Source organism: Callospermophilus lateralis, chromosome 6, assembly GCF_048772815.1.
Source record: "Callospermophilus lateralis isolate mCalLat2 chromosome 6, mCalLat2.hap1, whole genome shotgun sequence".
Lineage (NCBI taxonomy): Eukaryota > Metazoa > Chordata > Mammalia > Rodentia > Sciuridae > Callospermophilus > Callospermophilus lateralis.
The window spans coordinates 30,400,724-30,426,327 of NC_135310.1; the positions used below are offsets into that span (position 1 = coordinate 30,400,724).

Below are 25,604 nucleotides of genomic sequence, written 5' to 3' on the forward strand. Positions count from 1 at the left end.
CAGCCCTACATACTGTCTCATAATTTAATAGCCTGTCCTGTGTGATGTCTCAACACAGGACCATGGCTCTGTTTCCCTTTTAATCTCATAGCCATTCTTGGTGCCTGGAGTCCAAACAAAGGCAGTTCAGTTCGGAGACTGAGGAGTTTTGAAGTCCATGAGGGACACAATCTAGTTGTTTAATGCCTCAAACTGGGAAGAAAGGGATATGGATTGCAGAGGATCGTGTAGGTTCTGGGGACTGGCTTGAAGGTTGTTTAATCAATGTTCAGTCAGTGAAAAAATAAATATAATCAAGCTTAACACCAAAACACAGCTATTACTGACACATCTTCTTCTCATCTCTCTTTATTTCCATGAAAAGAAAATTGAGATGCAAATTACTGAGGGCCTTGGGTGCTTAATACAAAATACAGAATACTTCTTCTACCTTCTCCCAAACATATACCCATTCATTAATATTGTCTCTTTACTCACTTCACCCCCTCTTTTTCCCTTCCCCCTTCCTCCTTCCCTTTTTCTCACGTGCATTTGTACCTCGCTTTTTTAAAATATATATTTTTAGTTGCCGATAGACCCTTATTTTATTTATTTATATGTAAATAAGTAAAAAGGGGAAGAGACAAAGAATTGAACCCAGTGCCTCACACATGCTAGGCAAACGCTGTACCACTGAGCTACAACCCCAGCCCTGTACCTCACATTTTTTTTTAAATCAAATTTGTATGTGACTGACACAAACCTGAGATAATCAGAACAGTGTGCCCTGTGAACCTGTTTCTGCATGGCTTCCAGTGAGCATGGAGAGAATATTGGCTACTTGTGGGGTGGAGTGGGGACAAGCAGGATGAAAGGGACATTTTTCCTTTGACTCACACATCTGCAGGATGATGAAAAGACCTCACCATTTCCTTTTCTGATGATTTGCCTCACAAACGTTAGCAAACAGCAGATTTTTGGCTTCGAATTCATTTAAATCGTTTGGAATCATCACGTAGCAAATGGGTTTATTCTTCTTTAACATCCTATTTCTATTTTTGTAAAGATCTAAAACTGAACACCCACAGTTACCTCACTGAGAAAATACATCACTTAAAGTGGTGTATGATATGAGTATCAATTTTCTATTCATTCATTCTTTTGGGAGGAGGAAAAAAAATACCCCTTTACCTCTTCCAACTAATATTCTATAGTTGGGTTGCTTGCAAATTAATCAACAAAAGGCAGGTTAACAGGGGAAGAGACAAAGTTTATTCATTTAGTCAATGGAAATGAATGAAAGAAACTTAGCATGTGAAAAAGTGGGTCCCCAGAGAGCTTGAGTTCAGGATTTTTATATCATCTTAGTAAGAAGGGGGCTTAGGACTTTAAAGGAAAGCAAATGGCAGCACAGTAATCAGAAACAAGTGAAAAGTACAGAAAGTTTGGATAGTTTCATTTCTGTAATTTTGATGTGAGGGCTCCATCTCCTTTTTAAATGTGAAGTTCTGGAAAGGGGATTCATGGTGACTGTATTTCAGGAGGTTTTGCTTAGGTCAGCAAAAAGAAGTTGAGGACAATTTTTGTTTCTGTTTTTGTTTCTCTTTCCTGTGGCTGCTGTCCAGATATTCTCAGCCTATGATAATCATTGTTCACAGTGGGTGGGTACAAGTGGATCCCATTAATTCACTCAACATTTATCAGATAACTGTAGGTAACTGGCATTACTCTAGATGCTGGGAATTCAGCATAGAACAAAATAAAGAAAAATTCCCACCTTCATCCTAATGAGAGACAAATAATAAACATAAACATGTGAAATATTTAATATGTTAGTGATTGATGTTAGCAAGAAAAATAAAGCAGAGGATTTAGGAAGTTGCAGTGTAGCAGGGACATGCAGTTTTAGATAAAGAGGCTCATTAAGAAGGCTCAGCAGCAGAGCAGTCGCCTAGCATGTGCGAGGCCCTGGGTTTGATCCTCAGCACCACATAAAAATAAATAAATAAAGGTATTAAAAAAGTTAAAAAATAAAGAAAGTGTTCACTTATGTCTATAAAGACAAAGGCAGTCTGAACCCCAAAGAACAATAACAAAGACATTGTAGATGTCATAATGGAATTAGCGATTTAACCATGTGACAGCCAAGACCTTTTTTTTTTTTTTTTGATATTTCTGATGTTTCAAAAGGATAACTGAAGGTTGGTTTGAAATTTGTATTGTTTCTATCATTAATAAAGTTATGACTTCAACAAAAAGAAGAAGAGAAGATGGTGATCTTTTGGTCCAGGGATGTAGCTCAGTTGTAGAGTGCCTGCCTAGCGTGGATGAAGGCCTGGGTTTGGTACCCAGCACTGCAAGAAGGAAAAAAGAAGTAATATAGGTATTTGTACTTGCTGTAGTTGGCCTTTATTTATGTTTTAGGCATTAACATATTAAGGAGGCAATAGAGACTGAAAATTAGCAAAACAGCCCTTTGGGTCCTTGAGGTGATTAATCTCCTAATGTAATTAATTAAGTCCCTGAGGGATGTGCCTGGGTTTTAAAGGTGGTTCTTTCACTGTAGGTCCCTTGGCAGTGCAAGGACTGAATGAATCACTACTTTGTCATATGGCCTTGTCAGTATTGTATTCTTAAGCCAATTATCTTCCCAGCACCTGTTTAGATTGTTCTGTGTGGCAATAATAAAGGGAAGATTCTAGAAGTATTCCCATCATTACTTTGAAATGCAATTGTGTCTCCCTTAGCAACAACCTGATTTGCTAACCTATTGCCATAGAAATAAAATGCAAAATATATAAGCATTGTAATAGCACTCTTTATTTTTTTTAACACATTCCTTTTCCCCTCCATATTTGTCATTTGACAGACTCTCTCTTTCTGAGTGCCTGACCATAGCTCTGCTTTAGATTTTCTGGCCATCACATACATAAACTTCTATGACCCGCCTTCTATCTCTTTTAACTTCAGACCTACCTCCTATCTCTTTTAACGTCCTTTAAAGTTATATTTTCAATTTCTGTCTTTATCTTGTAAGAATAGAAAGAGAACATTTAAAAAAAAGAAATAAAGCAGTATCTACCCATTGGGATGATTTTATTTAAATCACATTGGTCTATTTTTTTTTTTTAATACTAGGGATTGAACCCAGGGGCACTTAACCACTGAGCCACATCCCCAGCCCTTTTTAATATTTTGTTCAGAGACAGGGTCTCACTGAGTTGCTTAGGGCCTCACTAAATTGTTGAGGTTGGCTTTGAATTAGATATCCTCCTGCCTCAGCCACCTGAGCTACTGGATTACAGGCATGAGCCACCATGCCCGGCTTCACATTGATCTTATTAAATGTTCTTTTGATTTTGCTTGTGACCACTTTCTTGTACAGGAATCAACTTCTGTACCTAATACATAATTGTTTTTTTTAAAAAAATAGTGTTTGGTGGGCTAGGGTTGTGGCTTAGTGGCAAAGCGCTTGTTTAGCATGTATGAGGCACTAGGTTCGATTCTCAGCACCATATATAAATAATAAAAAATAAAGGTCCATCAACAACTAAAAATAAACAAACAAATAAATAAATAAATAAAATACCCTTTGGATTCTTTAGATTCCTGAGGGAATCTGAAACTTGAGCATCCCCATTAAGGTTTTTATGTATTCTTTACTGTGCTACATAAATATTCCTATTGGCAAAACTACTTCCAACCAAACATAAAGTTCACACTCACTTTAAATGTGTTATTTTGGCACCTGGTCAAAAAAATGTTCTGATCACATTTTTATAAACGTATTGATTAACTAAGCAAATTACTACTGATCATCTACTGCAAGCCAAATATTGCTAAGATAAGGAATAGAGCAATTAAAGATGAAGTCCTGGTTATCAGAGAACCCAGAGTCCAGGAGGAGATACAGGTAAGTGGAAAGAGACGGAAGAGTGGTAGATGCCTGATCATGGCAAGCAAAGGGCCTTGGAAGCCCAGCTGACCAGAGCCCAGCTCTGCTCTGGGAGGCCAGGTGGACAGTTCAGTTAAGCTTCCTGGAGCTTGGTTTTGCAGCCTGGAATGGAATTATGTAGGTAGGAACAGCAGCCTGGGTAAGGGCACAGTCTGGAGAACCTCCTGAGAACTCCCTAGAAGGAAGAGATGGATAAGAGAGAAGACTGGAAACAGAGGCAGCCTTCAGATCCTCAAGGGCATTTATACTCTGCTAAGGAGGTGGGGTTTTATTCCCAAAGCAATAAGGAGCCAATAAAGCAGAGACAGTGTTACTGACATGGAAGGCTTACTTTAGAATCTTAGACATTGCAAAGTTCACTGTCATCTAAATAGAGAAAACATTGTGGAACGGAGCAACAAGAGTGGAGGGGACTGAGAGGCCTGTTAAGGCTCTGTTGAATTAGTACAGAAGAAAAGCCTAATCTGAGGCATTAGCACTGAGGATAAGAAATACAACACGAATTTGTGAGATTTTAAGAAGGCATTTGTCAATCAATTTGTTACAGGGAGTAAAGGAAGGTAAAGAATGGAGTCTGAGAGGGTAGTAGTTACCAGATGTGGCTTGAAAAAGCAAGCAGATGTTCAGTGGATATTGACAATATCCTGGAATATCTTTTAATACGGGTGTTTGGGTAATTGAACTAATATTCAGTTTATAAGCCCTTATGCAGTAATAGGGTTTCCCTATAGCATTGGTCATAGAAAGAACACAAGATCTTCAATGTTAGGATCTGGTCTTAAACCATAATTTCAACATTTTCACTGAAAAAGATATTTTTGATCATTTGTAAGTTGGGAGTAATCAGGCTTTTCTCACTATGACACAGGCTTATGACAGCCAAATAAAACAGGTCATTAAAAGTTGGGGATTTTTTTCTTTTATAAAATTGTACTAATATAAGGTGATGGTGATTCTAGGTTCAGAGTTTAGGATTCTGTTTTTTTGAAAGAGCACATTGACAAAACTGACCGTCTTTGTTGATGGCCCCTGCTGGAAGCCTTCTAGCATGCAGAGCATTGCAGAGTACAGGACCACAGTATTTGGGTGTGGAGACTTGGGTTCTTTTGGACGGTATGGTTTGAATTATTCTTATTGTCTCTTTTCAGGAGCCCAGTTTTATCTCTAAGTCTGGGCAAATTGCTGAATGACCCTGATGCTTATTTCCTGCCCCTGAAAACCTCCCTGGTCATCTGCTCTGAACAGGACTGTCTTCACCCTTAACATTAGGTAGTCAGCATAGGAGCATTCTCTAGGGTCCCCCTGAGCACCTTGGAATGGATGCTTAATGTTGACACAAGGGAAGTAGACATCTCCTTCCCAGAGCTTGGCCTCCATCCTGAGCCAGAGATGGTCCATGATGGGGAGTCAGGGAATGTATGTCCCTTTTAGCTCTGCTTCTGTTTGTAATCTATCTTTGGTATTTTGTAGGTTCCCTGTGTCATATCTGAGTGTGAATTTATTTTTAATCTTTCCTATTTAGGGCTCAGTTCCTGAAAGTTATATTCAATTCTGTCTCAAATCTCTCTGGTCTTTTTTAGGATATCTTACCCTTTCTCATTTTAAAAATTTCTTATTTTATATCTTTATGTTAAATAAATATTGTACATTTTCCAATTTATGAAGTTTTGAGGATTGATATTTGTCATATCTTTTCACAAATGGTGAATTGTGTTCTTTTATATTTAAAATTTTTGGATTATGAGCTCAATTTCAGTGGTTTGCTATTGGTGAGAATTCTGAGTAGCTAGTATGAAGGCAATCTCCCTTTAAAATGTTGTTGCTTTGTGTCTCCCACCAAGAGCAATTATGAATATTATAATAAGTGCAAATTTGAAGATCAGCTGTGCTTGAAAGTATTCAGGGCAGACGAGGTTTTGCTCATCCAGAGCTTAGTCTGAGATCAACTTTTTTTTTTTTTATCCTAGTTCAGTGGATTCAATTTTCTAATCTGTCCTCACTAATTTTAGTCCTTTAAGGGCGTGGTCTTGTGTGTTCCAGCTCTTTGCCTGATATAGGCACTAGACTATATTTCCTGTCCCCTCATGGACAATAAGACCCAAGTCACTGGTGAGAGGTTAGCTATGGCTTAAGAGCCACATCCAGCCCAATGACTTACCATGGTAAATATAGTTATTTATTGGAACACAATCATGCCCATTTGTGTACATATCTACTGAGTGGTTTTCACTCTACAGTGGCAGAATTGAGTTGCTACAAAGACCATATGTTCCCAAAGCTGAAAATATTCACTATCTGGCCCTTTACAGAAAGTATTTGGAAACTCTTGCCCTAGATAATAAAATTAAAAAAAAAAAAACCCACCTTTATCCCCTCCCTCACATCTGAGCTGCAGGAGCCTCAGTTTTTTTGATTACTCTTTAGGATTCCTGTCCCTCTGCATTTCTAATTCTATTTTTATAAGATTGGAAATGCGTTTAATTTTTTGTTTTTCCAAGTGGTGTTAGCAGGAAGTTTCTTAAGTTCTTACTCTACCATACTGCCAAAACAGAGCTTCTCTTCTCCTTTCTTTGGAATAGATTGTCCTTTTTATATTTCATTGACTTGAATAATTTAACTTATTTAAGTATTTCTTAAATTTTCATTTCAATATTTTCAGTATTTGATATATAATGTTTTTTTAATCATTCCTTGAAATTGTTTTATAATTCTCATGATAATTTTCTTAAAGTGTACATTTTGCTATCTTACATTAATATCCTGTATTCAAAGATTATGGTCTTTAGGATATCTGTTCTTTAGGATTTGTTGAAAATTTCTTTGTGGCCTAATATATGAACAGTTACATTTTTCATATATTCAGATCTCTTTCTGTGTAAGTTATATCAAACTTGTTAAATATGTCACTAAAGTCCGTATTTTGAGTTTGTCTGCTAGATGTATCTGTTCTTAAGAGAATTCTGTTAAAAATCTGTTGTTGTTTATTTTTCATTCTAAGTTTTTCAGCTCTACTTTATATTTTTCAAGATTGTGTTTTTAATGAACATAAAACTCCATGACCATTGTCCTCTTCATGGATTACTTATCAGTATTAATGTTAATTTGTTGGCTTATAAATGTTAAACTCAGTTTCTTTTTAACGGCCAACCCTTCTGTGAGTCAGAGCTGACTGTGGGCTGCCAGTTTCATACTCTAGGAAATTGTAGACAGTAGCAGAACCTTAGTCTTCTGACAGCTCCTGCTGGCCTGTTGTTTTTCACAGGGTTTCTCAGAGATGTGGCCTGACCATTTCATGGTCCTAAATACTGTTGGAGGACAAGCCTTTCTGGATGATGCCCCCAGGTCTGAGATGGTCCCTATGAAATGTTCTCTGTGCCCCTTTCCCTTTGATCCAATTTTCCATATTTGTCTGACATGCTTTTTACATGTTTTACATCAAAGATAAAATTTTCCCTCTATTTTTAGTTTTTAAAATATGTTTGGGTCTTAAGAACCTGAAGATAAAATAAAGCAATGCTTACTGTCCTCAACTAGCAAGTCTGCAAAATTTTCTCCTTACCCAAATCCTTTCAGTGGTTTTATTCTCTTGGCAGAAAATGAAATGTTTTAATAGTACTAAAAGCTGAATAACAAGAAGAATAATTAGATGTGATATTGATAGATGTGATGTCAATTGTATACATCTCCTGGATCAATGAAAAACCAGGACCAAATGGGTAAAGAATCCAAGTAGGCTTTTGGAGAAGCACTTTTATGCATTTAACTGTAAGTTCCCACTGTATTCATAACATGTATACTGTCACAAACATGAATTTGCTATCTGCTTTATGCTGTTTTTTGGTTCTTGAAGCTACCACTTTATCTTATTATTTCACTTGTTAAGACCATCTGATAAAATAAGAAAACATGTTCTTGGGCAAAAAAAAAAAAAAAAAAAAATCAGTGTTTGAAAATATCAAATGCAGCTAATGTTTCAATCTTCTCTTTCTCTTTTTTCTTTTGTAGTATGACTATGAATATGATGAAAATGGAGACAGAGTTGTTTTAGGAAAAGGCACTTACGGGATAGTCTACGCAGGTAGAGACCTGAGCAACCAAGTCAGAATCGCTATTAAGGAAATCCCAGAAAGAGACAGCAGGTACTGTACTTGTGGCTAATAAAATCCATTTTCGAAAGTACTTCAATTCGTTCATAGCATTTTAGAAAGTACTTGCTGATATTCTGAATATTAAAACTGAAAACTCCATTATGTTAATTAACTCAATCTCAGCTTTATCTACTGCATTGTTCAGCAGTTTAAGTGCAAAACTCTGATGGGGAAAAAAGACTCTGGTAGGGAAGGACACAGCTTTCAAAGACTGAAAGAGAGAATGTGTGTGTGTGTTGGGCTGGGGTTATATTGGATCAAGATGGTTGGTACATGGGTAAATGGAGAATAAGCATGTCATAGTTTCCAGTGCAGCATGTGAGGAGCCTGGAAGTTGTCATTCTGTCCCAACAAGTGGAAAGCTGAACAAACTGATGAGTCAATAGCTCTGAGGATCCATAGATAAAAGGCAGGAGACCCCCCACCCTACCCCCAGATAGGTGAATACAGAAAGCCACCAGCTTCCACAGCAGAAATCCATACATGGGAGTCAGTGCTGGGGCAGAAAACCTGAGCTCCAGTTGACATATTGCCAAAGGTCCCACATGAACAAGTCTGAGTGTCAAGAACTGCCCCCATACCTTTCTAATTCTTAACTTTTGAAGTTCTATCAGGTTCTCAAAGTGAATATTGGAGGAAAATTCCCTTGTGCTTCTGGCAGGGAAAGAAGAAAAAAAAATTCTTTTAAAATACACCAGAGCATTTTATTCTTCTTAACAAGGACTGCCCTCAGGAGAAACTGTTTCACCAGAGCCTTGCCAAATGGTAGCCCAGTCTTGCCATCCTGTTCCACCTAAAGGGGGTAAAAGATGACATATTTATGAAGTTCACAGACCAAGGACACAAGCTTACTTAAAGACTGAGCCTTAATCATGGAACTATAGAATTCTTCCCCTCCCTGATCCTTTGTCATCACATTACTGAAGCCTATTAGTACAGTTATTTTACTCAGTACATCATGTTCACCTTTCAAGAAAAAATTACAAGGCATACTAAAAGGCTGAAAACACAATTTGAAGAAACTTAGCAAGTACCCTAAGCAAAATCAGATATGACAGGTGTTTGGAGTCAGCAGACTTGGAATTTAAAACAACTAAGATTAATATGCTAAGGTTTCTAGTGGGAAAAGAAGACAGTGTGCAAGAATAGATGGTAAGGTAAAGTGAGAAAAGGAAATTCTTAAGAAAGAAAAAAAAAGAAATAGCAGTTAGAAGTTTAAAAAAAAAAAAACATTGTAACAGAAGTGAAGAATGTGATGGTTTCATTAGTGAACCAGGCACAGTTGAGGAAAGAGCCTCTGAGCTGGAGGATGTGTCTAGAGAGACTTCCAGAACTGAATAGCCAAGAGAAAAAAGACTGAAAATAAAAAAAGTGTGGAGTGGGGTTATTTAAGAACTGTGGAACAACTACAAAAGGTATAACCCATGCTTAATGGGACTACCACAAGAAAAAAAATGTGTGGTTTGAACCACACTCAGTAGGGACTTGCAGAAAATGGAATCATTTTTAGGGGAGAAAAAACCATTCAGGGACCCAAAAGCCCTGGTAACAGTATTTTCTGTCACTCGCTGCTCTAGGGCTTGGCCTTATGTTTTGTTTCTGCACCTAATAATTCTCTCCTCTTTCAGCCTCATAATTTCTGAAGGCTCATGCCTTCTCTGAGGTCTCTTCTCTGTTAGACCACGCACCTACTATCAACGGTGTATATTATCTATGTACTGTGTATTCAGTCTTAGAATTGGATTATTTGTGACTATTGTCCTTATTGGCCTGTCTCTGTCATGGGCTTATTACTTTGTCTTCTCTCATTCCTCTCTTCTGTGATAAGTTCATATGATCAGCCTTCCTCAGAAGGAATACTCCCCCTCAGCTCTGTGGTCATCTGTCTACCTAACATGGAGTACTTGTAAGTATGCAGGCATCTCCAGGTTGACGTGGCCAAAGTTGAACTGTGGAGTTTTACCCCCAGAGCTATTCTCCCTGAAGCATTCTCTATGTCTGTTAACAGTACCCTCTATCCAGCCAGCTATTCCAGCTAAACAGAGTACATTTGTATTCTTGTTTCTCTCTCACTCCAAGTCCACTCCATTATTAGGCCATACTGTTTGTTGTTTCAACTTCTGCACTATATTCTGAGTCTTGCTACTCTTTGCCATCACTATGATTTCAACTCTAGTCTGTCTTTGGGCCTCTCACTTGAACTCCTTACTAAGTCTCTCCAACTACCTCCTAAATAGTCTCTGCTTTTCCTCTTTCCTCCGCCCTTCATCCATCCTTCCTCCAGGTAGCCACAGAGACCTTTCTGAAGTTAAAATCACGTCATTGGTGAGATGGATGGGTCAATGCAGGCTCATCATTGAGAAGCTGATAAGCACGGAGGATGACAGGGGAGGGGGTTATGTGGGAAATCTGTGAACCTTGAGCCCAGCTTTGCTGTGAACCTAAAACTGCTCTAAAAAATAAAATTTATTTAAAAAAAGAAAAACCACACCATGTCACTATTGCCTAAAACCCTTCAGTGGATTCTTATTGTTGTGAGCCTGAAACCCAGAACTGTGAGCGTGAACCACAAGGGAGGGGCCACCACCTCCTTTGGAGCCTCCCCTCTGCTGGTGTCTCTGTCTGCTGGTCATAGCAAGATCAAGTGAGGTCTTGGCGGGATTGCCTTATTGTCATCATTGAAGCCTCAATGCAGGCGCCAAGCCTTCACAGAGCCTTTCTCTACTGGCCCAAGCTGAAGAAGACATCCTTCCAATGCAGGCACTGTCCCCAGGTCCCCGTAGTCCATCCTTTCAGTGCTTAACTTTCTTCCTCCAGCCTCTGTATCTACATTCCAGAAGAAAGGGAAAACGGAGCTCCCTGGAATATCCAGCATCCTTATGCTTCTATTTCATTGACCAAAAGTGCCCACTCCTCCCTCGTCAGCCATTTGTTTCCCAAATGACATAGGAAGGGGGAAGAACAGCGAATAAGAATACTGCTACATACCTCATGTGTAGTCTAACTTTATGTGTGTGTGTGTGTGTGTGTATATATATATATATATATATATTTATTTATGATTCTATTCTAGGGTTTCTTCTTGGTTAATTCATGAGGCATGCTTATGAATTCTTATGAAACAGTAATAGAAATTATTCACCAAATTCCTTGAGTGATTGTATAAGAAGTTGTCACATTAAACCTTTTGTTAAACATTCCTAGAGGTTTTAAAGTAACATATACATAGAGTAGCCTTGAAATAATATTTAAAGGTGCCATCACTGTCAAATTGCAGAACTAAATGTTAGCCACATCCCTTCCTTTTCCCCCTCCAAAAAACCATTACAAAGAAAACCTTTTTTTTTTTTTTTTTAATAGTACCAAGGATTGAACCTAGGAGTGCTTAACCACTGCACCCTATCCCCAGCCTTTTTTTCTTTTATTTTTGAGAGAGGATCTTGCTAAGTTGCTGAGTCTAGCCTCGAACTTATGATTCTCCTGCTTCAGTCTCCCAAGTTGCTGGGATTACAGGCATGTACCAACCTGTCTGGTAGAAGAAAACACTTTTAAAATCACCTTGTAGCTTAAATTTATTCAAATGTCACTTTAAATATACAAAGCACCCCAACACCAAAAATATGCCCTCTGCCCTGCCCCTTGCCATGCAGTTGGTATGAGTGGGTTGTTCAGAAATACCTGGATGACAAGCTCTTACATTGAACAGGTGGTCCACGACATCTTGTTCACCATGTAAAGAAATTAGAGAACCCTGTAATACTAGCAAACAAGTATTTCTGTCATTATGCCCTGGAGAGTTTAGATAGTGTCACAAAGGATAATTGCTAAGGTAGTTTGAGGTATGTGAATAACGTATGATTAAACTACCACCTACAAAGAAGGATTATGGCAACAACAACAGTTTCTTGTGGTGGCTGGGGTGTGGCCCAGTGGTAGAGCACATGCTTAGTGTGCCTAAGTTCCTGGGTTTGATTCTCAATAACACACAAACAAACCCCCAAACCCAGTTTTCCCTGTGTTTTCATCACATTCTAAAAACATTTTGTTAGTGAACCAGCGGTTGTGAGAGATGGTGCATTTAAATACACTCTCATAATGTATCCCTAGCTAGTGGTTAATCTTAGATTGGCTTTCTCCTCTAACATTCTGCATACCTGTTCTATCAGTATTCACCCAGATACTGCAATCAGCTGGGGAGCTTTTAAAAATGTGGATGCTCAAGCGCCATCTCAGATATTCTAGGTTGTCCTGAACATTGATGTTCTTTGCATTCAGGAGAGGTAAATGCCTAGTCAAGGTTGGAAACAACCTGTCTATATGGTTTTCGATGGAAATCTGACTCGCAGGGCATAGTCTAGAGAAAACTATGGGTAAGTAGGTTTTTCAAGCTATATATATATAGATATAGATATCTCCTATTATCTCTACTATTTTTTTTCTTTTAATTGTCATAGTTTATTGAAAAGAAATGTGCTCTTCTTGTAATTCCCATAGACAAGCATAATTTATTGACCTGTAAAAATTATCACTTCATCCTTCCCTAGTGTTTCACACTTCATGAAAACTGCTTTCTATATTGGAGAAGAGTACTTATTCTTAGCTTGGTTGGACTCTTGACTAGTATTGCAAAATTTGAGCTATCTTTTCTTTAAATATTGAGGCAGGGATATTTGCTTCTCCCAGATCTTAAATGTAAGCATTCATGATGTGAACTAGTGTCAAAGTGTTTTTTGCCCTCATGGAAGAGGTAACTTGTAAATGTCTTCATAGTTGAGAGTCATTACCTAAGTATCTTATTGGTAACATTATATATTGATTCTTCTTGTTACCTCATTCAAACAAATTATCAAAATGTTGTTGCTGGGGCTGGAGTTGTGGCTCAGCGGTAGAGCGCTCGCCTATTAAGTGCAAGGCCCTGGGTTTGATCCTCAGCACCACATAAAAATAAATAAATAAAATAAAGGTATCTTTAAAAAAATGTTGTTGCTGTCTCTAATACACTGGTAATCATTTTAATAACTATCCTTTTGGGCTGGGACTGTAGCTCAGTGGTAAAGTGCTTGCCTTGTATGTGTGAGGCACTGGATTCTATCCTTAGCACCACATAAAAATAAATAAAGATACTGTGTGTTCATCTACAACTAAAAAAATACTTTTTAAAAAAACTGCACTTTTTAGTTCTGAGAGCAATTCTAAAAAAATGAGTAATGTGTCTAAAACAAAGTATTTGTTATTGTTATTGTTGCTAGGTACTTTCTGAGTAATATTATACAATACAGATTATAAAAGTTTATTTGAATAAATGAATATGGATTTTGTTAACTGCTAACTGCTTTAGCTTTATTGCTTACCTGAAAAGCTTTCAGAAGTATAAAATACTTTCATATTTGATAGAGCAACATAACACCAATCATGTGATTTTGAACTCTGAAGTTTGTCTTTCTATGTGGAGGCTTATTTGGAATTAGGTAAAAATCATGCTATAATAGTCTTGGTGGACAGTAATGTTAGGATTTGAAGAAATGGGCTCAGATACTTGGATGTTTTTATGTTTTTTATTGAAGAATTAGTGGGCTTTTCAGGATGTTCTAGAATGAACCTCAAAGTTATTTGGAATTTTTGTCTTCCAGGGCAAGAGTCTCTTGGAATAGTAAAATAGATAAGTAAGGCCAATGGTATAACAGGTCACATTGGTATAGACAGTAAACTGTGTAGATGATTTCTGTCTTCCTAGGTTCAAATCTTATGTCTGTCACTAGCTTTGTGGTCTTGGACAAGTTAGTCAGTCTCTGTGAATTAATATTCTTATTTGTAAAATGGGCATCTTAATAGTCCCTCCTTATTGAGTTGTGAGAAATGAGTTATTATATACCAGGAGCTTAGAACAGAGACTGATACCTTCCCCTTAACCCAACCATAGCTGCAGCCTCACAGAATTGACCTTACAAAAAATAAAGGACTTACGATGGTCATTTTTACTTTACTTATGGTCATATGTTTAGTTGAAATTTTCAATTTGTATTGTTGCAGTTTATAACTAAAATCTGGCTGCATAACTAGCCCATTGCCATTTTCGTGTCTTTCAGATACTCTCAGCCCCTGCATGAAGAAATAGCCTTGCATAAGCATTTGAAGCACAAAAATATAGTCCAGTATCTGGGCTCTTTCAGTGAGAATGGCTTTATTAAAATCTTCATGGAGCAGGTCCCAGGAGGTAAGAGTTGCTTTTTTTTTTCTTTTAAAAGTAAAAGAACTGGAAGAGGAGCAAAATTGAATGAAATTTACTAGAGTACAGGTTTTAATTTATCTACACACACACACACACACACACACACACAAAGGTATGTGACATTGCCATGAAGTTTGTTTGGAGACAGTAAATAAATATTAGAACCATTTTAGTATCCATCATAATGAATTGGATTAATTTTAGCAATTGATTGGGTTTTTACTTAGACTGTATTGATAGCGACCATCTCCAAAGTAGGGACATTTTTGAATTCATGTTTGAGCCCAGTTCCTGGGCCTCTGTGAGGACCAATGAATGTTGGCTTATGTTGACTTAAATCCGTGTCACGTTATTAATATGCTTCAAAGAGCTCTCTTGGATGAGATTATCTACTTTTTTCTCTTTCTTTACAGGAAGTCTTTCTGCTCTCCTTCGTTCCAAATGGGGTCCATTAAAAGACAATGAGCAAACAATTGGCTTTTATACAAAGCAAATACTGGAAGGATTAAAATACCTCCACGACAATCAGATAGTTCACCGGGATATAAAGGTAGGAGACACCATGATTCATTTTTCATGAGGTCCTTGCTGGATAATTGTTTTATTTTCAAAATTCTCACTGTATTATGACTATTAATTAGGAATAGTGAATATTAAGTCAGTCTTAGAAATAGTAGAAATAAAATATTTCACACTACTCCTAATGTTATTTACATTATTCTTCTTCTGCACACGGAATAAACTCCTCAGCCATGCTCAGCCAGTAGCCTGTGCTCTCACTGTGTGTGATGTTTTATAAGAGCTCTGTGGGGTGGGGCGCACAGTATAAAGTCAGACAGGACATGTGGCCATTCCTGAGTTACTAACAGCCTTTGTCCCTGCCCATAATCACTACCTATAAATATGTATTGAATCAGTGGATTCATGGTTAGAGGAAAAAAATAATTAAAAGACCCTTTCTTATATATTCATGCATGGAACTACAATTAGGGAACTACAATTATAGATTCTCTAAAATAACAAACTGAAATAATAACATTAAGATTTTCTTTAAAAAAGAATAAATTTTTGACAGAGGCTTGACTCTTGAAAGTAAGTTAATATCACTACCCTAAAATTAACTTGAATGCCCATTTACCTGTAATGTTTCTAAATATTCCAGGGAAAGAAATAGAAAAGCAACATAGAAAAGAAAGAGTGACTGGGAAGCTGTGTATATATATTATATATACACACACAATATATAAGATATATTGTATCTTATCCATGGATCATACACAGCTAACTTCTGTGGTGTGTAAACTGTAGTGAGCTTTTCGCCTGACCTATGATCTGAGTAGCAGATTGTGAACAGCTGATAATATGTAAACAAAAAATATTGACCAGAATTTTCTGTTGAGATCAACTGTTAATGAAGGGCAAAGAATGAGCATCCTTGATTGTTCTAAGTACTCCTTTAAAATATATATATATTTAAAAAGTCAACAATAAACCGTATCTGAAGAAAGATAACATTTTTGATGGAAGTCCTCTTTCCCCAGGGTGACAATGTATTGATTAATACCTATAGTGGTGTTCTCAAGATCTCTGACTTTGGGACATCAAAGAGGCTTGCTGGCATAAACCCATGCACTGAAACTTTTACTGGTATGTTTTTATGATAATGATACAGATCTTACATAATTAAAGAAATAATTGCTGAGTTTGAGCTTAAGGTGTGAGATAAACTGAGTCAGTGTTCTCACGCACATTAACATTGGTGTCATTTGATGCTCACTGAAAAGTGTTACCCAGGATTTGGTCTGTCCCTCTTGTTTTTTTTGTGTTTATATGACTTGCTCAGTCTCCTGCTTAATGCCACCAAAGATTATTTTTTATTCTCAGTTTGTTATTTGTTCTTCTTTTCCCGTCACTGCGTCTCTCTCCTGGTTGGCCTGCAGCCACTCTAACTCTGACAAGATTACTTTTTTTAAACATTTTCCTAGTCCAACTTCTCTGTGATTCTTACTCATACCCAAATCTCTTGCCATCTGGGATCTGAATTCCCTCTTCCCTACCCTGCTTTCTTCCTGGGATCTGTCCTCTACTCCACAGTATAAATAACCCCTAGGATTTCAATTCAGAAAGAGGAAGTGACTCACTCTCTCGGAAAAGGAGAGAGGAGAGAGCTTCCCTGAAAAATTAGGCAATACAACAATTGATCTGCTTCTAGTGCAAAGTCCTGGAAGGGCGGAGACCAAGTGACTTAGAGAAAGGCAAAGGTGGCCAAGGGGAAAGTGGAGCTCAAGAGATGAAAGACTGCTCCTCAGTCACGGGGAGGCGGGAAAGGCACCTGGGACTTCAGGCCTGGTCTCTGCCCCAAGCTCTGGTCATTTCATTATCCTGCTTCTCATGAAGCATTAAGTCCTTGTTATTATTGTTGAGGGGATGGGGAGAGAAATTGAGCAGAATAAAAAAGGTCAAGACTAACCTGTCGTCTAATACAAAGAAAAATGGCCCGATGCCCTGTTTCTGATTCCCATGAGGGAGGCAGAAGTGCCTCTTTTGTAGATGAGGCGTTGACTGGGAGTCAGGGGACATCGCGGCAGGGTCACAACAACTTGTAGGTGAAGGAACTTGGGTTTTCAGCCTGCCCTGTGCTCTTTGCGCTCACCTGTTTCCAACTTCCTCTCTACCTTTCTGGTGTCCTGAGAGCCTGGGAGGCAGAAAGGAGAGAAGGGAATTCTGAAAGTTCTTTCCTCAGGACTTCAGTCAGCAACATCTCCAGCCCAGGCCCTTCCCTCAAGGCAGTGGTTATTTTAGGCGTAGAATTACACATAGTTAAAATGCATTTTTTTTTTAATAAAATACATTCCAACCTGTTAGTAGCTCTCAGTGGCTTTACATTTCTTTCCTCATCCTCTCTCAACTTGGCAAGAGACATTTTAGATGCTGCCAAGACTCAGTAACTTCTGAGAGGAAAATCCCTACTTTCACACACTTTTTTGAGCAGGATGTTAATGTAATATCATCTGCTAATCTTGAAAACATTTTTTTTTTTTTTTTAATTCCCCAAGGAGCTCTAAGAACGCAGTCCTCACAGGGCCCTGTGCTTGTACCTCCCCCACTGTCCTCAAGACTAAAGCTTAGAGCTCTCCCAGCTCTGGTCAGAGTGCCTTAGCATGTGGCTCTCTCACCACCAAAGGCCTCAAAATCCTAATTCAGTGCTCACTGAGTCCCAGGTGCTTAGTCACCTCTAATGAATTTAGTGTAATGACCATGATTTGTTTTACCTCTTGGTAATTTTGATGAGGGGAAAGGCAGCAGTAACCATCATTTACTCACCTGGCGCCATGCCAAGCGCTTTACGCACATTGAAATTCATCCATCAAGCCCTAATCATTAGCTATCATTATCCCGGTTTATGGTGAGAAAAGTAAGGTTCAAAGAGGTTAAATAACTTGCCCAAGGTCACAAAACTAGTTAGTTAATAAAGCTTGAGGTTTAAACGAGACTTAACATGCCAAATGGAATTACTATCTTCTCCCCAAACCTGTTCCACCCACACTCTTCCCTGTCTCAGTTGATGGCCACTCTGCAACTGCATTATCACCCCCTGCTCTGGTTCTCATACTCTCCAGCCCAGTCTGTGGAGGAAGCCTGTTGGCTGTACCTTCACAGTGTGGCCAAAACTGGACCAATTCTCACCTCCCCACAGCTGCCACCCTCCTCTCTCACCCACAGTCCTTCCACAGCCTCCTAACTTACCTGCCCCCTACCGTCTGTTCTCACTATAGCACCCAGATTTCAAAATATACAGCAAACCCCATCACTCAGAACCCTCCATGGCTGTTTTCTCCCAGAATACACAAGGACCCACATCCTCACCATGGTGGACAAGACTCTGACCTGATTTGGAGCCCATTCCCTCTCAGACCTCACTCCTAGTTTTCTCCTCTTGTTTATTCTGCACCACAAGCCCACACTTCCTGCATTTCCTTCGTGAATTCAGGTTGGGTCCTGCTGCAGGGTCTTTGCATAACTTTACCTCCTTCCAGCCTTAACTCAGATGTCACCTGCATACACCCCATTAATAATGAATGGTAGCCTTCCTGGGCACTTCTGACTCTGTTTTTGTTGTTTGTTTGTTTGTTTTGGTCATAGCATATCAATTTCTACCATACTGTATAATTTATCAACAGTGTATTATCTATTATTTTTCCTGTATGACAAAAATGTAAGTTCTGTAAGCCCAGGATTTTCCTTTATTCTACTGTTACACTGTTATAGTGTTTTTTTTAATTGTACGAAGGATTAAGCCCAGGGGTCTTTACCACTGAGCTACATCTCCAGCAGATTTTTTATTTTGAAACAAGGTGACAGGGTCTCACTAAATTGCCTAGGCTAGCCTCAAACTTGCTATCCTCCTACCTCAGCTTCCCAAGTTGCTGGGATTACAGGTGTGTGCCCTGCACCTGGCCGTCCACTGTGGTAAGTGGCTAGAACAGGGCTTGGCTGGTGGTGGGCCTTTAGCATACATCTGCTAAATGAATTAATGAATGAACAAATTGTGACATCAGAGATTACGCTGTTAACCATTAAGCTGTACCACCTCCTAAGAGAGTTGCAATGGCAAAGAAATTTTAAAATAGATATTTAACAGTAATTTTTTAAAAATTTAGAATGCAGATATGTGAGGTATAGGTCTTGGAGTTGACACCCTGACTTATTTTCCTTAGCCTGATGTTTGCATTTGCTTGTATTTTTATAGTCTAGTCCTGGAAGTCTATTTATGTTACAATATTGGGTCTAGGGAGTGTACCTTGGGGTCGGGTGCTTGCCTAGCATTCATGATGCCCTGACTCAATCCCCAGCACTCCTCCAAAAAACTTATGTGTCATGTATTTGTGGAGTAAACTGAGGAACAGATTTGAATACATAAAAACCTGTTTTTTTTAAAAAAAAAAAGAGAGAATTTTTTTAACATTTATATTTTAGTATTCAGTGGACACAACATCTTTTTTACTTTATTTTTATTTGGTGTTGAGGATCGAACCCAGCGCCCTTCGCATGCCAGGCTAGCACGCTACTGCTTGAGCCACATCCCCGGCCCCAACAACCTGTTTTTTGTAACTTGTTCAGTGAAGGCTGGATGACACACTTGGCAGAGGGAGCTATTCTGTATTTCGTTATATTTTGGGGTGCCCTATAGTTGTACACAATGGTGACTTGTTGTTATGTATTTGCACATGGACACAGTTATAACAATATGATTGGGTCAGTATCCTTCCCCAGTATTTCCCCTTCCTGTCCCTTTCCTCTACTGATCAGATAGAGCTCCTATAAATAATGCCTGATTGATAAAAAATATTGTATCATTTATTATTGACATTTCTTGAATTATACCAGTTTTTAAAATTTACTATATTTTTTGATTAGTTGTAACTTCCACTCAGATATTTGTGCAACCTAAATTCTCTTCACCAATTCTTTTATAGAACCAGAAGCAACAGCAAAACACAGTATAGGTTTCAGCACAGGTTTTCTAAAAGCCCTCTTGATTTATTTAAATTAAAAAAAAAATTATCACTTTGGGAAAAACTATGAATGAAGAGAAATTGTAACAATTTTGTACTAAGGGTAGTTGAGTCTTGGGGGGAGCAAGGTTGCCTTATCCATGGCAAGGAGAAAGGTTTTCCTCTGGTGATTTTGCTAGTTTAAGCTGAGAGGGTAGATGTGTACTCTTGTATGTGAACATGAATTTGAGCTACTGTCATATGGAGAATGAACTTCACAAGGTGTCAATACTTGAAAAAAAATTCGTACTTTATTTTTATGAACAACAGTCAGTTTCTACCCTTGGACAGTGGGCTTCATGGGATCAATTTGGAGGAATTTTACATCACAGTTTTCCTATAAATCTCACATGAAGTATTCATTTAAGCTGTCATCTGTATTTATCAAAATGTCAGTTTGATTATGAATCAGAAATACTGATGTAGGTCTTTGGCAAACACCTCAGGATTTAAAGTAGTTCAGCACTGCCCCTTGGATGAGTTCCTGTTTGCTGGTTATGTTATTCATGTGAGTGTATCAGAAATGAGGAATATGGTGACTGTCTTAGCTTTCTGTCACTGTGACAAAATACCTGAGAAAAACAACTTCAAAGGAGGAAGGATTTATTTTGGCTCACAGTTTTGGAAGTTTCAGTCTGTGGTCAATTGCTCCCATCACTTTGGGGCTGTGGTGAGGTAGAACATCATGGCAGGGGACAGAGAATTAGCTGCTCAACTCAGGGCAGCCAGGAAGCAATGAGAGAAGAGGCGTCAGGCTCCAATATCCCCCTCTAGGGTGGGCCCTTGATGACCTAACTTCCCTCCACTAGTCCCCACCACCACCCAGGGATCTCTTCAGCTGGGGTCGAAGCCTTAACACATGGGCCTTTACGGGACATTTAAGATGTGAACCATAACAGTGACGTTATGTTCCTGTTCACACTCCTGGCCCATCCTCATTTAGAAGTCCAAGTCCAAGTCTTGCCTGTCATCTGAGGTCATTGCACTGAGTGTTTCCCTGGAAGGTACCAGGGCAGGGCTAGAACCAGGGGCTCTCAGCTTCTCATTTTGTGCTCTTCCCCTCATACAGCACTCTTATTCTGATTCCATGCAGCCTTTTCTCTCTCTCTCCTTTTCATTTATTCTTATGGGTGCTGTGTGGGGGTCTGTCTCTGTTAATGGCTCATGATCTTTTGTGATTTGTCCAATTTGTTTTTTCATGGATGTCAGATACACAGCAGGAGTCAGGTATATTTGATTTACAGAATATTGAGTATATCAGAAATTATTTGCATTGTTTTTCACCATGATTTTCAGAATCTTAATGCTACCATGTTTAAGAAACAGAAATGACTTTTTTTTTTTTAATTTTAAAGACCCTTGAAGCCAGAGATGGCACGACTATAGTCCCAGAGACTCAGGAGACTGAAAAGTTTGAGGTCAGTCTCAGCAGCTTAGTGAGATCCTGTCTCAAAATAAAAAGGGTTGAGCATAGCTCATTGATAAAAATACCGCCAGGTTTGGAAGGAAGGAAGGAAGGAAGGAGGGAGGGAGGGAGGGAAGGAGGGAGGGAGGGAGGGAGGGAGGGAGGGAAGGAAGGAAGGAAGGAAGGAAGGAAGGAAGGAAATTAGCACATGAAAACCTATACATATTTGTAGTGTACCACATGATGTTTTGATACCTGTATAGTTTGTATAAGTTCAAATCAGGGTAAGCCTATTTATCTCCTCAAACATTTATCATTTCTTTGTGGTGAAAGCATTTGAAATCCCCTCTTCTAGGGTATCTTTTTTCTTTTCTTTATCTTTTTCTTTTTTTAACATTATCATTCTCTGTAGTTGCCCTACTATGCAGAACTTCTTTCTCCTATCTAACTAGGTCTTCATACCCATTACCAACCTTTCCATGTTCTTCTCTCCACTCTCCTTTCCCCAGTCTCTGGTAACCACTGTTCTGTCTCAACATCTAGGAGGTCAGCCTTTGTAGATTCCACAAAGTGAGATCACATGGGATTTGTCTTTCTATGCCTGTCTTTTATTTAACATAATGACCTCCAGAATGAAAACAGAACTAAGCATTCAGTCTAGGAACCGAGAAATACAGATCTAAGGAACTGGATGAATGACTAGATTTTTTTTTCCTAGAAAAGATTAGAAGCATACATCATAGCAGTCTTCAGATATTTGAAGAACTGAACACAGAAAATGTATTGATGTATTCTCTGTCATTTTCAAAAGACTCATGGTTAGAATTCTCTTGAGAACGTCCAGGGGAACGATGCCTCAGTTATACTCCCCCACCTAGGGAGTGAGAGTGGACCTATTTATGAAACTATTTCTGTGTCCCTGATAAAATCCATCATAAAAATTCCTATTTCTACTTTTGTAAATAGCATAAGAAACTGGAACTGGTATTAGGACCAGAATCATGATTTGAAATTTGTCTTACTTAGAAAAATTGAAGCTGTCACTAGATAACTATGTTTTCTCTTTTTAAAGTGGAAATGTGTTTGACGTGCTTTCAGGTACCCTTCAGTATATGGCACCAGAAATAATTGATAAAGGACCACGAGGCTATGGAAAAGCAGCAGACATTTGGTCTTTGGGCTGCACAATCATTGAAATGGCTACAGGAAAACCACCGTTTTATGAACTAGGAGAGCCACAAGCAGCCATGTTCAAGGTCACATTTCGTATTATCTTAAAGGGATCAAGTTCCTCATAGCTACTGGATAGGCTTTGTGTTCTATGTGTATATATTGTATTTTGTTTTGGGCAAGGAGCCTAAGTAAGCAGGAGATGAGAGCACATTCAAGTCCAAGAAGATTCCCTCTCCCTGGAGCAGGGCCTCGGCCTTTCACAAGGCGTCTCTCTGCTTTGGTTTTCTCAGCTCTAGAAGGAAAGTCAGCGGAACTCCCTTGGACCACCTTCCAGCAGCACAGTGTAAATCACACACCACTGTTTGGAAAGTGACTTGGGCTGTTTGGGAAATAGTCTGAGTGTTTTCCATGGAGGGAGATCTAGGAACAGGTTTTTTTAATCCAATTAAGGATTCAATCAAAACAATATTTTCCTTTATTTCTCGATCCTAATAGTTTGGAAATCCATTTTTAAAAAGGGCATAATTACGATTTTAAGTCAGTCAGTCTTATTCTTTGAAATCTGGTTGGCTAGCCTGGTAACTGGCTGAAAAGTAATTCTTTGGAACATGGGAAGCAGCCCCAGTTCCCAAAGTAGGAGGCACTGATGGAAAGAGGCCTGAGAGAGCCATGGCCACAGTTTGGGGATCTAAGGACTAGGTGTGGCCGCAACCTGAGTCCCTGTAGCCCTCCCTTGCCAGATGCTAGGTGAGTGGGAAATTTAAAATAGAAAAGTGTTTTTCTCCGACACAGAGGACTTTTGAGGATCACTATTACCCTCTACCTCCCCTGGCTGCCTTTCTAGCCTTTGCTCATTTGCATATGGCCTCCCATGAGGGGCCATGGTGTACACAGCTCTCATTTTTTTTGCCAAGTATGGCTTAAACTTGACGGGCAATCTGCTGGGATGCTGCTGGTAGAAAAAGGAGGGCTGTAATCCAGTCCAAAAGAGTGTGAGAACAGTCAGACAGCTGCCTTTCTTGACAGGAAGGATGTCTTTCTCTTCTCAGCCCATCTTTAAGGCTTCCCTCTGACATGCTGCTGAATTACCCATCATTGGAAAACATGCCTTTGTCTCCTTTTAGCTAGCCTCCTCTGTACATGGGAAGTGACACTGTCTTAAAAAGAAGCAGTCAGGTGGACTCTGACCCTGATTGATAGTGTTCAGAGCCAAGCCTCAGCATGGGTCAAGATATTTAAGATTTCAGGCAAATTACTTAATCTCTTTGTATGTCAGTTTCCTCATCTACAAAATGGGGATAAAAATAGTAACTATCTAACAGGAGTTTTTTTGAGGAGTGTCTGAGTTAATATATGTAAAACCCCGAGAATAGTTTCTGACACATAGTAAATGCTATGTAATTATAAGTAATTATATATTATTATTTTTATAAAAATAAATTTATATGAGCTTTATCATACCAAAAATATGTCCTTAGAAGATTTTCTCTGTACTAAATACATGAAAACATCATTAAATTTTTTTTTGTGTGTATGTAGTACTAGGGATTAAACCCAGGAGCACTCTAACACGGAGCTACATCTTCACCCCTTTTTATTTTGTATTTTTGAGACAGATCTCATTGAATTGCCCAGAACTTGTGATCCTCCCGCCTCAGCCTCTCAAAGTTGCTGGGATTACAGGCATGTGCCACTGATCCCAGTCCAAAACTTTTTAGAAATAGCAGCAATGAGAAGTAAATTCTAACTGTGATAGAAAATTCTATTTAATTTCAAAATACTTTTTAATGTTTTTTAATGTGGGTTATTTGAGAGTGGGGAAGTATTCATTCACAAACTATTTAATAGGGGAAAGAACATAGGCTATATTCCACGCAAAGCAAGGTTCAAATCGCAGGTCTGCCTTTCCATAATCATGTAATCTCAGCCCATCTAAACCTTATTTTCCTCACTGGTATAGGAGGGATAATATTTAATCCATTGGATTGTCAGGTTTGCTCTTTATGAATCTCCTTGAAGTTAAAGCACAATACCTGGCATATAGCTATTGTGAGCAAATCAGTTATTTCAATTAAAAAAAAACAACTTTTTTTTTAATGTCAAGGTACTAATGTGCTCTAAGTTTTAGTGCTTCATAGTGCTGTCTTCTGTCTTAAGCTAATTACTCTGGATGTGTCATTGGTAAAGTTCCGGAAGACTCTGTAAGCTCTTTATAACCCATAGAAAGTGCCTCAGCAGGCTTGGAAAAAAGCATAAGCTTGTGATATGATGAGAGGACAAGTGGTGGGGTCATGAACAAGATGCTCACTCAGGAGTTTCATTGTGCTTTTTCTTTTTTCTGTTCATGCCATAGGTTGGGATGTTTAAAGTCCACCCTGAGATCCCAGAGTCCATGTCTGCAGAGGCTAAAGCATTCATATTGAAATGTTTTGAACCAGACCCAGACAAGAGAGCCTGTGCTAATGACTTGCTTGTTGATGAGTTCTTAAAAGTTTCCAGCAAAAAGAAAAAGACACAACCCAAGTTTTCAGGTATGTATTTGCATTGAAGAGGATCTCAGTAGAGTTAGTACATCCTAAGCTTTTAAGATGGAAGATTTTTCCAGAAATAAAATTCTCTGTTTACAGAGATTCCTGGAAATTGTTATAAACAATGTTCTCAGGCATTTGTTTCCAATATCAGGGAGCCATGTCTCCATCAATTTTATAAATGCGGAGGCCTCATACATCAGTGATCTCCCATCACACAGTAGATGGTTAGTATATCAGCATTTTTAAAATTTATTTATTTGAGATAGGGTTTCCTAAGTTGCTTAGGGCCTCACTAAGTTGTTGAGCATGTGATCCTCCTGCCTCAGCCTCCTGAGTCACTGGGATTACATGTGTGCACCACTGCATCCAGTTAGCATTTATAAGTATTCTAGCATTGAGATCCTAAGGTCACACTCTAAAAGAGGTGAAATGTAGCCTTCTAGAACTGAAACCCCAAATTACCACTAATGGGCTATAGGGCTATTTGAGAGCTATTAAACTTCCAAGCCATCTAGGTAATATGTTCCTTTAACATTAGTTAGTAGAAAATACATGCTATCCCATAGAACAAGAAAAAGAAGATTGACAGCTATAAATAAAACAGCAGTATAAAAACATAAGTAAATTGT

The 25,604-nt window shown here is 38.6% G+C and overlaps 1 protein-coding gene across 3 annotated transcripts in view; it reads left to right on the forward strand.

Annotated features, from left to right (window-relative positions):
• Map3k5 (mitogen-activated protein kinase kinase kinase 5) overlaps nt 1–25,604 on the forward strand; it is a 201,750-nt gene that overhangs the window by 139,140 nt on the left and 37,006 nt on the right. For all 3 annotated transcript variants that reach the window (XM_076858216.2, XM_076858214.2, XM_076858215.2), the window contains 6 exons: nt 7,940–8,073; nt 14,169–14,296; nt 14,725–14,861; nt 15,853–15,958; nt 22,370–22,527; nt 24,798–24,975. In XM_076858216.2, coding sequence (XP_076714331.1) covers nt 7,940–8,073; nt 14,169–14,296; nt 14,725–14,861; nt 15,853–15,958; nt 22,370–22,527; nt 24,798–24,975 — 841 coding nt within the window. The remainder of the gene's footprint in view (nt 1–7,939; nt 8,074–14,168; nt 14,297–14,724; nt 14,862–15,852; nt 15,959–22,369; nt 22,528–24,797; nt 24,976–25,604) is intronic.